The sequence below is a fragment of the Daucus carota genome, chromosome 4 (assembly GCF_001625215.2).
Source record: "Daucus carota subsp. sativus chromosome 4, DH1 v3.0, whole genome shotgun sequence".
Classification (NCBI taxonomy): Eukaryota; Viridiplantae; Streptophyta; class Magnoliopsida; order Apiales; family Apiaceae; genus Daucus; species Daucus carota.
Genome location: NC_030384.2, coordinates 36541629 through 36555747, shown reverse-complemented (window position 1 = coordinate 36555747; position 14119 = coordinate 36541629). Strand labels below are relative to the sequence as shown.

Here is a 14119-nt window from a genome sequence, read left to right as displayed (position 1 = left end):
ACAGGCTACACTAAATCACAAATGGAATGAACATCCAGTAATCATAAATTTCAAGAGTTGGAAAATATTGAGCTCCATAGGCGTATGTAAGAATTTTATTCATTCAAAGCTTGTGAATCTGAAAATTTTAAGCACAACTTGCATAGAAAAACATTTAATCCGGTACTCAGAATTTTAAGCACAACTTGCATAGAACAACATTTAATCCGGTACGCTGGTACATAGTATACAACATTATTCAAACGCCAGTCCTCAAAGGCATTACATAACACAAGTAGTACACGAGTTGCAACCCATCGTAAAGCCAAAAGCTACATGCATAACCAGCCTACAGCTTAGAAGCTGCTTCTTTGTCCAAGAACCATGATAACTTCCCTTCAGGTGAGACCATCTGAATTGGCAACGTGCCGGAATTTTGACCGTCGCCGAGCGCTACATGCACCGGGTGAGCTTTATTAGACCCAGTTATCACAAGTGCAACATGTGCAGATGAGTTGATCACTGGAAACGTGAAAGTAATTCTTTCTGGAGGTGGTTTTGGTGAGTCTTTAATGTAAGTAACCCACTTAGTGCTCTCTTGGAGAAGAGGATGCCCAGGAAACAAAGAGGCCACATGTCCATCAGGGCCCATGCCGATCAACATAAGATCAAATTTTGGAAAACCGCTTGCCTCGGAAATGGAAAGAGTACCAGTGTTCACCAAATGCTTAAGACACGTCTCGTAGTCATCAGCTGCACCCTCAGCTGAGAGAGCATCATTGATAGCATAAACGTTACCAGGGGGAATTGAAACCTGCACTTGCAAAACAAATGGTTACTCTATTAATAATTTGACCATAATGCTTTTCTGCAAATTAATAACATTATAACGTAGGATGCCATGCCTTCATAACTAATGGCATTTGTCACTTTTCATAGACAGTATTGTTCTTCCTTACTCAGATTCTTTTACCTAAGGTAAAAACTTCCATACACACGTAAATAAAAATATGCAAGGGTAGAGTCAACGTACTATAAAAACCAGAAAAGAACCGACAGAGAGCCTACATAGTACAGCAAACCAATAAAGATATATCAAAACTCTAATAATCCATAGAGATGAACATGGCAAATTATTTAGCCTAAACAAAATATTGCCAATGTATGTTGGGTAAGACTCATAGAGCCAAAAAGGAACCTGCTTTAATCCAAGCATGCTCTAAATCAAGCACAGGTTGGCAAAATTAGGAATCAAGCACACTCAGCTAAATTAGGAACCAAGCTCTTTAAATATAGCAAGATATAAGCTTGGGGGTTGGCAGGACAGATGGAATTACTAATGAAGTAGATACCAATATGCAAATCAAGACCTGTTAATGAAGTTTTCTGTGCCTAAGCTTTAGGGTGTCTCTCCCTACCCATTTACCCAGAACCATAAACTAAAGTTTAGCCCAGCAATGAGGTCACTTACTCACACTTCAGCTAAACAGAGAACCATTCATGAGCAATCTCTTTATTTTTGGCAAGTTTTAAATTTATATATTTAAACTCTCAAGGTTAAAACCATATCCAAACAAAGATTTCACAACCTTAAATGCACTGTTTTACTTCATAAAAATATTAAGGGTTCCATCATAACAGGAGTATAGTGTAGAATCATTACAATACTAGTGTAAAAAACCTAAAACTCCTCACCAGAAAACAAAATACTCAAAACTATATAAGTTGACAATTAGTTTAAAAGTTCGAACTATACAGAAATGTAGCTCTTATTTTTTCTTTTACCCGGTAATGGACTCGATATATAAGTTCTGACACAGGCAGAAAGTGGCAAGTCAAAAATATTTCGAGTTAACAAGGCTATTTTAGCTCCACTTATCAAGCAGATTAGTAATCCAAGTAATACTGAGCTGTGATTGGTTGTTAGAGTAAGCTTAATGCTTGACTAGATGTCAGTTTCCAGGAGAAATCACTAGATCTGTATAAATTAATTGTATCTATTGTTTATTCGTGGGTAAGATTAATTTTTAATCTGGTATCAGAGCTTAAGCCTCCAAACCTAATATCATGGTTTGTTTCTGCGGAAAGTCGAGTCACCAGGTGTCTAGCTAGTTGATTACCCAACTAGTCATTGACTAGTCAACAGCTTAAAATTAATAAATTGTAAATGCATGATATATGGACTTCTCACAGAAATTACGGGCGGAATTGCATAGAACTGCACATCATAATATTAAAAAAACATATAAATTGCACCACTAGTACACAACAAGTAATCAAAGCGCAAACAGAATTTAAAAAAAAGGAAATTAAATTTGTACAAAATTTAAATAATCGGCAACATTACAATATCTTATCAAATTAAAAAACAGTTTATAATTCACAGCAACATAATTAAGATATTCTAATATTAGAACTGAAAACTTTTAACATATGAAAAATTAATATACTTGAGTGTTGATAATAATACAAAAAAAATTAAAAAAAATAGGTCCGCTGCATCGATCAGCTACTCGATCCCCCCCCCCCCCCCAAACCCGCGGCCGCTCCCTCTTTCTTCTACTTCTCTCTGTCATTTTGTTTTTAACCAAATTTATTTTTAGTAAAATCTTTGACCCAACGAAGAGAAGTAGAGGTTTCTTCCGTTAATTCTTAAGTGAAGCACTGTTCCTCAGAACTTAAGTCTGTGCTCTTAATAGTTCCTAAAATCACGAGTTATCAACTAGACGATCCTCGTTAAAGCCATGCCTGATATCTCTATAGGAGATTACCGTTTACTGATACAAAGTGTTCCATCATCATTAATTTGCAGTGGTTTTTTCTCTTCTAAACAAGCAATTGCTATTCACAACTTCTCCAGTTCAACTAATCGAATCCTCAACAACAATCAAAGTATCGAACTGTGCCGAATGCTCCAATTTCAAAAAATAAAATAAAATACTGCTGATCACGACAGATGCACATCCATTGTATCTTCACAGCAATGACCAGACAGAAACTAAGTTGATATCCAAGAACCTATCAGGATCAGATAACTACAATTATAACAAAAAACAATGCACATTTCTGACTTCCCCGCTCCCTAAAGTTCCACATATCAGTTTTTTCCGCCAAATTGGTGTTAAGAGTACAGGACTCAAAATATCAGTTTCTAATGAAGCCCAACTGAAACAGAGCCCAAGTGTACAAGGCCAATTCGAGCTGAGCTGTCCAAGTGTTTGTCAATTGTCATTGCTTAATTCAAAAAACATTACACTGTATTAAGCTAATTAAGTCGGTTATGGTGTCGATTTCTTTTTATTTTACTTCGCAACTACGTCTTAACTAAATATTCATATCTCTCTCAAATTAGGGTTTTGAGAGTCGACTCCCAAAATTAGCCGTCACTTCTCCATTCTTCACCTTCATCCTCTACATCCACCAAATCATTTTCGCTCTCCCATCTTCTCCACTATTTACCTGTTTTTTGTTTTTCAATAAAATCGAGTGTTGCTTAAACCTCGAAGATTTCAATCGAGTTTTATTTTCAGATCTGTTTCGGATTTGAGCTTGGACTTGATTGTTTTCTGAATAAATCAGATCTTTTGAAATCAAAGATCCGATTGTGTTTTTCCGTCTCGCCTTTTGGCGTGTGTTGATTTAGTACCCAATTTTTGGGTGTTATATTTGTGGTTGTTATGTCTTCCTGCATTATCAATGAGAATGATTGGGATGGAGTTTTGGGAGATCTGGTTTATCGCATCATTAATACTTTCGGCATGTCTATAGCTGGCTCCCGGCATGTAGATAGCTGGGGTATGCTTGGAACGGTGGTGATCGCATGTGCTCACCTTTCACAAATTATAGTTGTTCATTATTCGAGGATTCTTGTTCCTCATTGCTTAGTTTTTGCAACTGAGTCGTCTGAACACCGCAACAGCCATGAAACTATTGTGAAGGTCAATTGTGAAGCTACCATTTTCGGGATTGATGTAGGCTGGATTACTCGAGAAGCCTTTGTATTCATTTTCAATTTCAAGAATCATTGTATTCATTGTATTAAGCAGTCTGGAAACAATGCGGCTATTTGTTTAGCTCGTTTTATTGTTTATTAACCTGATTGCATTGTCAGTTGGGGATCTGTCCCGACTATACTTGTTTTAATTTAATGGAGTGAATTTGCATTTTGTCAAAAAAAAAAAAGTCGGTTATGGTAATTTAGTAGTCCATGAAATCAGATATACATCGCTGTGATTTGTCAGTAGCATCAGCCTAATAATCAATTATGAGTTGGTCAGTACCTAACGAACTCTACACATACTGATAGCATCACATTTCTTAAGATATAAATGTTACTTTCTATTTCCCCTAATAACTGAAAAGTGAAAACTACTAATCAACTTATTTCGTACGGTTTGCACAGATTAGCAAGTCACAAATAATAAATCGACATTCACACACTCGCAGTATAAAGTGACAATGTGATAACACATACCTTGGACAGGAAATTATCATAAGCCAGCAAGTAATTACTATCAGGATGATCCTTAGGAACAACTCTCTCGTCCAACCAGAACACATTCCACTTCGACCAATCTATCGAATCTACATACGGTGCCTCAACTAATTTACTGAAACATAAACAAATTCAACTAACTTAATACAAATTTAATATAAAAAAAAATTAGGGCAGATATAAATTAAATAAATAACACAATAATTAACAAGTAAAAACCTGAGGGACTTGAATAACGAGCCGCCGGAGAAAACAACAGTGAAGGTGCTTTTCTCGGCAGTAACTTTCGCCGACAAATCGGAAATGTAGTTGGCGAGAGAGAGCGATAGATTTTCATTTGAATCGAAGACCTTCACATCGCCTTTGCTTTTTCCGGTGGTCATATCGGATTTTAGTCTGCAGCTGAGTTGATATTTTGTTCTGTGATTGAAGGCCGGTAGAGTAAACGGCGGCGATCGTCCGACGGAGAGAGGGTGTCTGCGAGCTAAAACAATACTAGCGTTCAGACCTGAGGCAAAAGAGGCCATAAATATAAATATTACTCCTTCCCTTTCAACTCAATTATCGTACGAAAGAAAAAAAATTCAAGTTACTGTTGCGGACGACGCTGGTTAATTTTGATGTATTTCTCCAAATAATTTTTTATTAAATTTTTTGAGAAGGAAAAATGAAATTGTTATAGTGAAATGAGAGCTTTTGGTTCAATATTAGAGGAAAAGAAAGTTAGTGCAAAGATTTAATATTAATTATCAAAAGTAAGTCATCATATTTTTAATAGTATTTAGAAAATGTCAAGTTATCAAAAATGAAATTTCTTAACAGATTCTCGTAATAAAGTCATATTCCCACTTTACAAAGAGTGATATAATTACTTCTTATTTAGTTTTTGGGGGTGTAAATGACTTGATATGTTTTCTTGGAATATTTTTTTTTAAAAACATTTGTGATTTTGGATAGTGGTGTTGATGTAAATGATATGCTTATTTAAATAAAAAATTGGTGAGAATGATTGGATAGCCCAAATGTTAGGAGTCTCGAGTTCAACTTTATCTTATTAAAAAAATATTAGAATGGATACTAATTTAATTTATAAGACATATAAACCTTGTATTGTAAAAAAAAAAAAAAAAACTCTTATGCAGATGTCGTGTAGGTTTAACTCCATGTATGTACATGATAGGTACTTCAAAATTTTGAACAATACATGGGTTGCAAAGATTAGAAAAACAAAATTAAGGACCTTAGTACTTTGATTCAGATTTTTTCTAGTATAGATATAAGTTTTGTTCATCCCAAACTCGTGCACGATATTTGGTTAATCGTTTTTTTTTTTGTGAAACTCATACCTCAAAAGGCTAAAACCTACGAGATCCGAGACATGAGTATGAAGTATGAGTGCGATCGGATAATCAATTTATTTTCATCTCTATTATATCATTATATATAAATTAATATAAAATGAAATTAATGATTCAAATATATGTATAAATATTAATTTTTTTCAAATATTTATCATAACTAATCATTCAAAAATATTTTAAATCAATATATATTCATTTTATTACTTCGTCAAATACCTAGTATCAAGAATCATATCTCAGTTATCGTCTTATTTCTGATTTCAACTTCATGGCGTTCCTTGAAAGTAACAGCCGTTGAAAGGATCCTGTGGTTACGATCGAGCTGGCACACAAATTTGCCGGGCGGTGGAAACCTCCTGTTTCAACGGTGAGAGCAGGGGATCTTACCAACTAATCCAAATAACAATGCTGGTATTGAAATTCAAATACTATATAATAAATTAATTAACTCTGCCCAATGCTCAACTGCTCCAGCATCAACAAGTGAATCAAAATGTAGCAACTTGTTTGTATTACATATCCTCCCGCGACCAAACATAGTTTAATAGGCAAGTAAGCAGTCAGCCCTATGCTAATTGTTGTTTAGCCCCGTGCGTTGGAGTTGATTAGTTTATTCACCTCGTTCCACGACAAGTCTGCCGGAAATGCAGCCTTTCTGTAATACTCTCTCCGTTTTTATTTTTGTTACACACTTTCATCTCTAAATACTTATTTTAAATTATATTACTTTGAACTGTTTTAAAGTACAATAATTTATTATAACTCGCTGAAAGAAATTCTGAAAACAAATATATTTATTATGTAATTAAAATACTTGAAAATAAGTGCTTAAAGCAAGCACAACAATGTCCTACTAGATGTCTTATAAATATAATAAAATATAATGTCTTAGTGATTTGATGTATGACTTTTGTATATTAACCCCAATAATTCAAAAAAGTGGTTAAAATTTAAAATTCATTTTCTGAAAATGATTTTATGTTAATATATTACTTGAGAAGAGTCGTTATTTTAAAAATTGAAAATAAAATCAAACAATTTTTCAGAAAAAAATTTAACGAAAATAACAACAATCATTATTTCAAAATGAAAATAAATAAATTAAACTATTCACACTAATGCATGAACTCGAAAATTTCAGCACTAGGATTCATAATCTACTCCATTTATAAGCAAGCAAGAAACACGCAGACCATGGGGGGAGAGGTGAGAGTCTGAAAGGGACCAAAAGCAAGCTCACAAAAAGTTGCATCTTTTTATCACCCACTCCCCTTTTTGTTTGCCCCCTCTATCTCTTTGTTTTTATCTTTACCTTCTTGATGTTCCAAATCTCTCCATCACCGAATCAAATCAAATTATAAAAGCAAGCCCTTCTCGTATGTGCGTGTGAAATTGCTAATGGAATCCATAAAGTCGAAATACAACTCCGTAATATTACCAATCATATACTTCTCCATTGCTTTGAAATTTGGGACCGCTTTTCCCATTTCCTAGACACTCTCACCATTATTGCATCAATACAATGAAATCAGAGTCTCCGTATATGTTGCTCCCATCTTTTACGTTGATGCGCAGTGACGGAATCGAACTCGGAATTATAATGAACAATTCTCTCTCCCACACCAGATCCTTTACGCGGGGATAGAGCCCTCAGCACGTATTTTAAGATTTCCGTTAAACATAATTTCAAAATTTATTTATTAATTTTTTTTTCTATATAAAAATTTCAACATTGAATTTTTATTCAGAAAAATTCAGAAAAAAAAATTAAAAATAAAAATTATGAAATTTAACTTAACAATGCGTATTGAAATCACGCTCAACAATGTAAAAATCTGGTGGGACGGATAGATTAGTTTTTAGTGAATGAAAGTCTTCCGCCATGTTGAAAAGACAATACGATAATAGTACCTTGATTAAGAACGAGAGAAGTGGAGGTTAAAAAAGGATACATGCTAGTCAGTATACATTTAACTTGCAGGAGTAGATAAACAAACCGGGTAAGATTTTGTACGTAGTTTTGCATGCAGTCAGTCATTTTAGAAACACTATTCACGACGTTGGAGCTGCATTATCTGCATTTGCAAGGGTACGTTGATTGGTTGTCATTCGACTCACATATGTCACTTGAAACTTCGATTTTTGAGTAAAAATAAGCCACACGCAACTAATTTAGGAGAGACATCTTTCCTGTTCTTCAATTGTGTTTTTATCTGTAAAAAATCATATATATATATATATATATATATATATATATGAAATGTTTTCTTCTCAGTTTTTATCTTGTATAGGAACAATGGAATATTTACGAATATCTATGTATGGAATCAAATAGTACTCATTTTTACTAGTTGGGGGGTCAGGGTGACTCATTTTTATTTCATCACATATATACCACTCTACCGATCTAGTCAATTTCGGAGCTATGTTATTGAGTGGTGGGATCTCTCTCTTGTTCAATTTTTCTTTTTTTTCGTATCTTTATGTTGAGGGCCCCTCTTTCTTGTCTTTGCCCTTCACCTAATAATGTTGACAAACTCGTTTACAGTATATAGAGGATTAAAATATTAAAATGACCTAGAGATTTACTAAAACCCAGGTATAGGTATATATATTGTATATATAAGACACAGCTGTTACCAGGTCTGGGAAAAACCTGATATAGAGTAGTGTATGATAAGTATATTAATATAATAGTATAGATGTGTACCTCCTCTCAGTTTGTAGTAGTATAAAAGAAGCGAACTAGCTCAACACCGGAAGCCAAGCAAGACGTTTCTGTATTTACCGAAGTATAACAAAGAGGCAGGGAGAGAGGGAGAGAGGGAGAGAGAGAGAGAGGGAGAGACGGAGAGAGGGAGGGAGAGAGAGAGAGAGAGAGGGTGGCCTGGTTGCAGCCTGCAGGTGATTGAGAAGGTGGGAGAGAAAAAAACACAGAGGGTTGAGGGGAATGTTGTCCGGCTCGATGCAACAATCTAGCTAGCTAGCTATTGATAGCTAGTTTGTGTCATCGGACCAGGCTTCATTCCCCCCAACTATTTCCTTCACCTTCATCCACAACTCTATCCACATCCATGTAGTTTCCTCATTTCATTATATGTATTCAAATACCCGTGTGCGTGCAAGCTACACATGCACTTTACCAGTTGAATTTACATTAGCATATATCCTATATATACGGTTCTCCGTTGTTTGTCATATACAGGTAAACATACAAATGCATATGAGTATATATTTATTTATATAACATATTTGCAATTGCGTGTGACAGAGGAAGAGAAAGAAAGAGGTGTGGCTATTTCGGGGGATTATGTGTATTGATATGATTTCCATGCAGAGTAACTGCAAGTTTGAGTACTCCAGAGTCCAGAGTGGAGTACAAGATTGGAGTCATCATGCTTTGCTGAATGATATATTCTCCCTCTTCCAGCTTCTTCTGACAATCCGCACAGAGGTTCTCTCTCTCCCTCCCTCTCATTAGCAACAAACTAAAAACATAATGAAATTCTATATAGCACAATTTTCTTGGTAAATGTAGTGTGATTTAACCTCACTAATCAGTAATCATCCCCGAGATTTTAAAACATTGATTTCCTCAGAGAGTGATCTCCATCTCCATGATCATATTTGATTCCTGATTAGTTGATATGATATCGATTCTGTCCTATGTAATGATTATTATCTTTGTGTAAAAGATGTGTTGCAGTGGCTACTGTGCCTTTAATGTTCATCTTTTAGGACATCTCACTTTTCGATAACCACCATGTTTAATTTTACTGAATTAAAACGTATGTCCTCGTACATTAGGAGATAAATACGTGATACAATCAATACAACAGTACACGTACAGAAACCATCAAAAATTTTAAATTTACGTTTTTTCAATAATATGAATAGTACTACAGATGTATATATATCTTAGCCTGGTCCAAGTCATTTCCAGATTTATAAATAATTTAGTGTAGATTTGGGCTCATGACTAAACTTACAATCAAAAAGTTCAAAACTATAGAACTCACCAAACTCATCACAAGAATGTTGATTAGCATTCTGGTCTTTTCAAAAGTCACACCTGAGTCGTCTGGAGTTTATCTAAAAAATGTTTTATCCGCAAATATTTCAGTAGTCTGTTTGTGAAATTAGTATTCATTTGAAGTCACAAATTTGTCAAATGATACAAGGATAAAATTTATGTAAAATTAAAACATTTAAATACTAGGGTAAATGTGAATATTAGGATACCAATCCTATTTTGTCATTTAAAATTCTTTATTTGAAGTAAACCATATTTCACGCCGATTCTTATTAGAATATTTTAATATATGAGTTTCTTGTATATTAATTTATATTTTGTTTTTTTTTTTATACTTCAGAAGAGCTGTGACTTCCTTTATGAGTATTCTTTTCTCATTCATTAAAATTTTATTGTCTAAACGTCCGGAGTTATACTTACATTACTTTCCGTTAGATGATAATTTTTTTGAAAGAAAAAATTACCGAATTCAGTTTATTATATTTCGATATAATTCATCTACAAACATGTTAACCTAAAAGACATTGAAAAAAAAAAAGAAAAAGGAAGGACTCTTTTCCTCGTCGCAACTTAGCTTAGAGACTTGGAAAATGACAGCGAGCTTGGTTGAGAGCACACGGGGTTGGTGCAAAAGCCATAATTGAAAGATTTCAGTAACTTAGTTTAAAAACGTGCAGAATAAATCAGTTGAGGGCGGCCTACAGGACCCGTGCGAAATCATAACCGAAAATATTCACCAGATATAAATTGGTGATAAATTCGCCGTTTTTATATTTTTGATTTTAAGCAAACTTTTTTTCGACAGTTTTGTTTTGTTATTAGCATATAGTAATATTTACTGATTTTTTTCGTTTTCGTGAAGAACTGCACTTGTAAAATCGTAGAAGATGTGTAGTACTTTTTTTTCCAAAGAAGAACGTGAGCACAAATCTGACAAAAGCCCATAACTCAAATTTAATGACATGTACAATGGGCTTCGTACCAAAGGTCCCTTTACTTCTTTTTTTTGTCATAAAGGTCCCTATACTTTTAAATATACTTTATTGTTTTATTTTACTAGTTAAATGACATTTCGATTATTCAACTGATTATCAAATAACTAAACTAATTAAAATATTCAAACATTTCACTAATTATTATAGGGAAGTTCAAAGAAAAACCGAAAAGTGAGTCAACCATCTAACGTGTATGTTCATCCCATACGATATGTGCAACATGTTCAGTTTGATCCTAGCAATTTAATATGGACTGTAATGACCAGAAATTCAGTTCATTTATTTATTAGGTTATTTTAATTTTTAACTGAGAATATCTCTCCCTTTTTTTTATCTCCATCTCTTCTCTCCCTTTATTGTCTCCATATATATTTTGTCTTCCATCTCGCTATCTATGTCAACTTCTCAACAAAACTCAACTTCAAAATCATCAGTGTATATAGAAACTAGTGGAAGTAGCTTCAACTCCTATAATCGTAGCATAAATCAAAAATTACAATCAAATTTATATACATATATACCCTTGCACAACAATTGACTAAACTCAAAACACTACATTCACAACTAACATAAATAGATGATTTGGATTAGAAAATGTATTTTTTTTTCTTTAATGTAATCGTTTCTTCACAAGCACTACGATCGGTCTTCTCAAAGTCTCGCAATCCAACTTAAATTATAGCACACGGTCGACTTTGGAGAAGAGTGTTCGGTTGATATATTTTTGTTTCAGTGTAGTAGGCACTATAGTCCGATTTCTAAGATTTGGGTTTCGTATTGAGTTTTAAACGGGTGGGTTAAGATTGGATTTCAGTATAGACGTGATCCACGTGGATATCTTTTAACGGTCCTTCGTTAAAAGTTTAGTTTGGTTTATTTGATAATGCATTATCAAATAATTCTTGGTTTAAAATTTTAAAATATCTAAAGTTTGTATTAGCAATAAGATGTTATTAATTTTGAAGATGCAAACAACATTGTCGGGTAGAATGTTTCAAAAAAAAAAAACATTGTAGGGTAGAAATATTGTCAACTATTTTTTACTAAATTTGATTTTAATTAGATTTTATCAACATTATATGCATCTACTTGTGTGTTTGGTATGTTATAAATTATATCAGAGCCGGAATTGCAAAAGCACTACCCAAATTTCGTCAGTTTGATTAATTAAAAAAACTATGACTGGTACCCAATACTTCACTTAGGTATGGACTTCGTAGAACCTAAATATAATTCTGTAAATAGTATTTGTATTATTTAGAATTGTATAGATATACTGCATATGATAATTATAAGTATAAGTTAATGATAAAAGGCTTTATTTGGTTTTAAAAAAAATGATAAAAGGCTTTATCGCCTTTTTCTCGAGGATTTTACTTTCCCCTCTGATTGACCCTTAGCCTTTTGAAACACATATACAAGTCTTTGACTTTCATAGGCAGAATTATTTTTTCATTTTATATGAATAAAAAGATTAATTTAATATTTTTGGAAATTTTAAATTATTTTAATGAAAATATTGCTTAATATATAATTATATAATTGAAAACATATAATTAAATACTAACTTATAACCCATGCCATGCACGGGCGACTTATAATATTTTATTATTTCTCAAATATATTTTAATATTTAATTTTTTATGAAGATAAAATTATATTAAAATAATATGTATTTCAGAACTAAAATAGATTTTAAATAAATTATTGGGTGTGTTGTTTCACATGTTGGATAAGTTCTTAATAGTTAAGGTTGTCAAAAAGGTAATTAAAAATTGATCCAAAGAGTTATTTTTTGATGAGAATGTTTAAATACGTTTTAGTTATGATTAAAAGATCCATTAGAACAAGATATAAATTAAGAGGGACCATAGGCCCAAATATTGACCGACCGACCAAGGTTTTAATGTTTTGACTTAACAGTATATTCTTTTCATCTCACTCATTTTTTTACATGTTTTTTCATTGCTCGACATGCATTTTAAGGCTCCGATTAATTATAGTTCTATAATTATTTTTAAAAAACTTATTTTATGAATAAGAAGTAAAATATTATATTTTTATACACAAGAAAAAAATTTAAAATAATTTATAAACTTATACTTAATCAGAGCTTTAAAATGCATGTCGAGTACCCGTCCCTCAATATAAAAAACATGGTGGGACGGAGGGAGTAGTATATATTTTAACATTTCATTCAAGTGGACCATATCAATATTAATATAGAGTCAACGGAAGTTGTGCAGCCCATTAACAACTGTTGTCGTTACTAAAATACAATATTGATTTGAGAATAATTTATTCAAATTAGTTTAATTGTCGGTTGGAATATATACTAGATGGTTTTCAGTTAAAGATATTATATACTAAATTTCTTGATAAATTATATTTAAATGAAATGTTTGATCCCGTAACGTAAAAAACTGTTGTCGGCATATGGTTTTCTGCATTTTTGGGAATCTTTATGAACTAATTGTTCAACGAAATTTGATTTGTTGTAATCAATGTTATCATTTTTTTAACTATATATATATCCTACCATATAGTTACATTGCATCAACTCATACACACAAAAAAATAACACAGGGGGTGAGTAAAAAGGGAAGAGAGATTCGAAATGGGGAGGCTATCTACTGAAATCGAAGAAGGGAACAAAAAAAGTCCATGGACTGCTGAAGGGGACCTTGTTTTGGCTTCTCACTTTCAAAAGCCTGGACTTGGCTCTCCAGTTTCAATGGCTCCAGTACCATTGCTGTCATCAAGTTTGATGAGTTTGAAGCCACCTCGTGGATGGAGTCAAAATGCCAGTCATCAGCAGCCGATGAATCATACTAATAATCATCAATTGTGCAATCAAACCGCATCCCAAATCACTGAGGCATCTAGTTGCTCAGAAATTGTTGTGCCTTATGTTTTTAACATTGACAATGTAGCAAAGTGGCTGCAGAACTGGAATTCGGAGACTCTCAATTCGAAGTCGGATAATGTTGGTGCTTCTAATCCGCCTCCGCTTCCACCTCCTGTTGGCCTAGATGTTTTTAGTGGGGATCAGCAGGAGATTTTTCTGCCTGCTGCTGAAGTTGCTACTGCTACTTCTTCTGGTTGGCAGAATAAAGATGACCGCCTTTCACCGCTGAAAATGCCTGTTCTTCGTAATCAGGATCATTGGCCATTTTTTTAAATGTTTCGTCTTTGCTGGTAGGTACACATAAACAGGAGATTGAGACGTATACATGTCTTATAAGTATGACGTGGT

The 14119-nt window shown here is 33.4% G+C and overlaps 2 protein-coding genes across 3 annotated transcripts; one reads left to right on the top strand and one right to left on the bottom strand.

The window, feature by feature from the left end:
• Window positions 1-119: 119 nt before the first annotated feature.
• On the bottom strand, window positions 120-5092 carry LOC108215695 (probable 6-phosphogluconolactonase 4, chloroplastic). The gene is made up of 3 exons (XM_017388241.2): window positions 4694-5092; window positions 4454-4589; window positions 120-793 (listed from the first exon to the last, which is right to left on the bottom strand). Exons 1-3 carry the CDS (start codon window positions 4999-5001, stop codon window positions 329-331), a joined length of 909 nt encoding a protein of 302 aa, XP_017243730.1. The 5' UTR covers window positions 5002-5092; the 3' UTR covers window positions 120-328.
• A 3357-nt stretch (window positions 5093-8449) lies between these two features.
• LOC135152019 (uncharacterized) lies at window positions 8450-14119 on the top strand. Of its 2 annotated transcripts, XM_064091358.1 has the most exons (3): window positions 8450-8751; window positions 9107-9289; window positions 13450-14119. In XM_064091358.1, exon 3 carries the CDS (start codon window positions 13481-13483, stop codon window positions 14042-14044), a length of 564 nt encoding a protein of 187 aa, XP_063947428.1. In that variant the 5' UTR covers window positions 8450-8751; window positions 9107-9289; window positions 13450-13480; the 3' UTR covers window positions 14045-14119. The 2 variants fall into 2 exon arrangements, with proteins under 2 accessions (XP_063947428.1, XP_063947427.1); XM_064091357.1 differs by having other exon boundaries at window positions 8450-9289.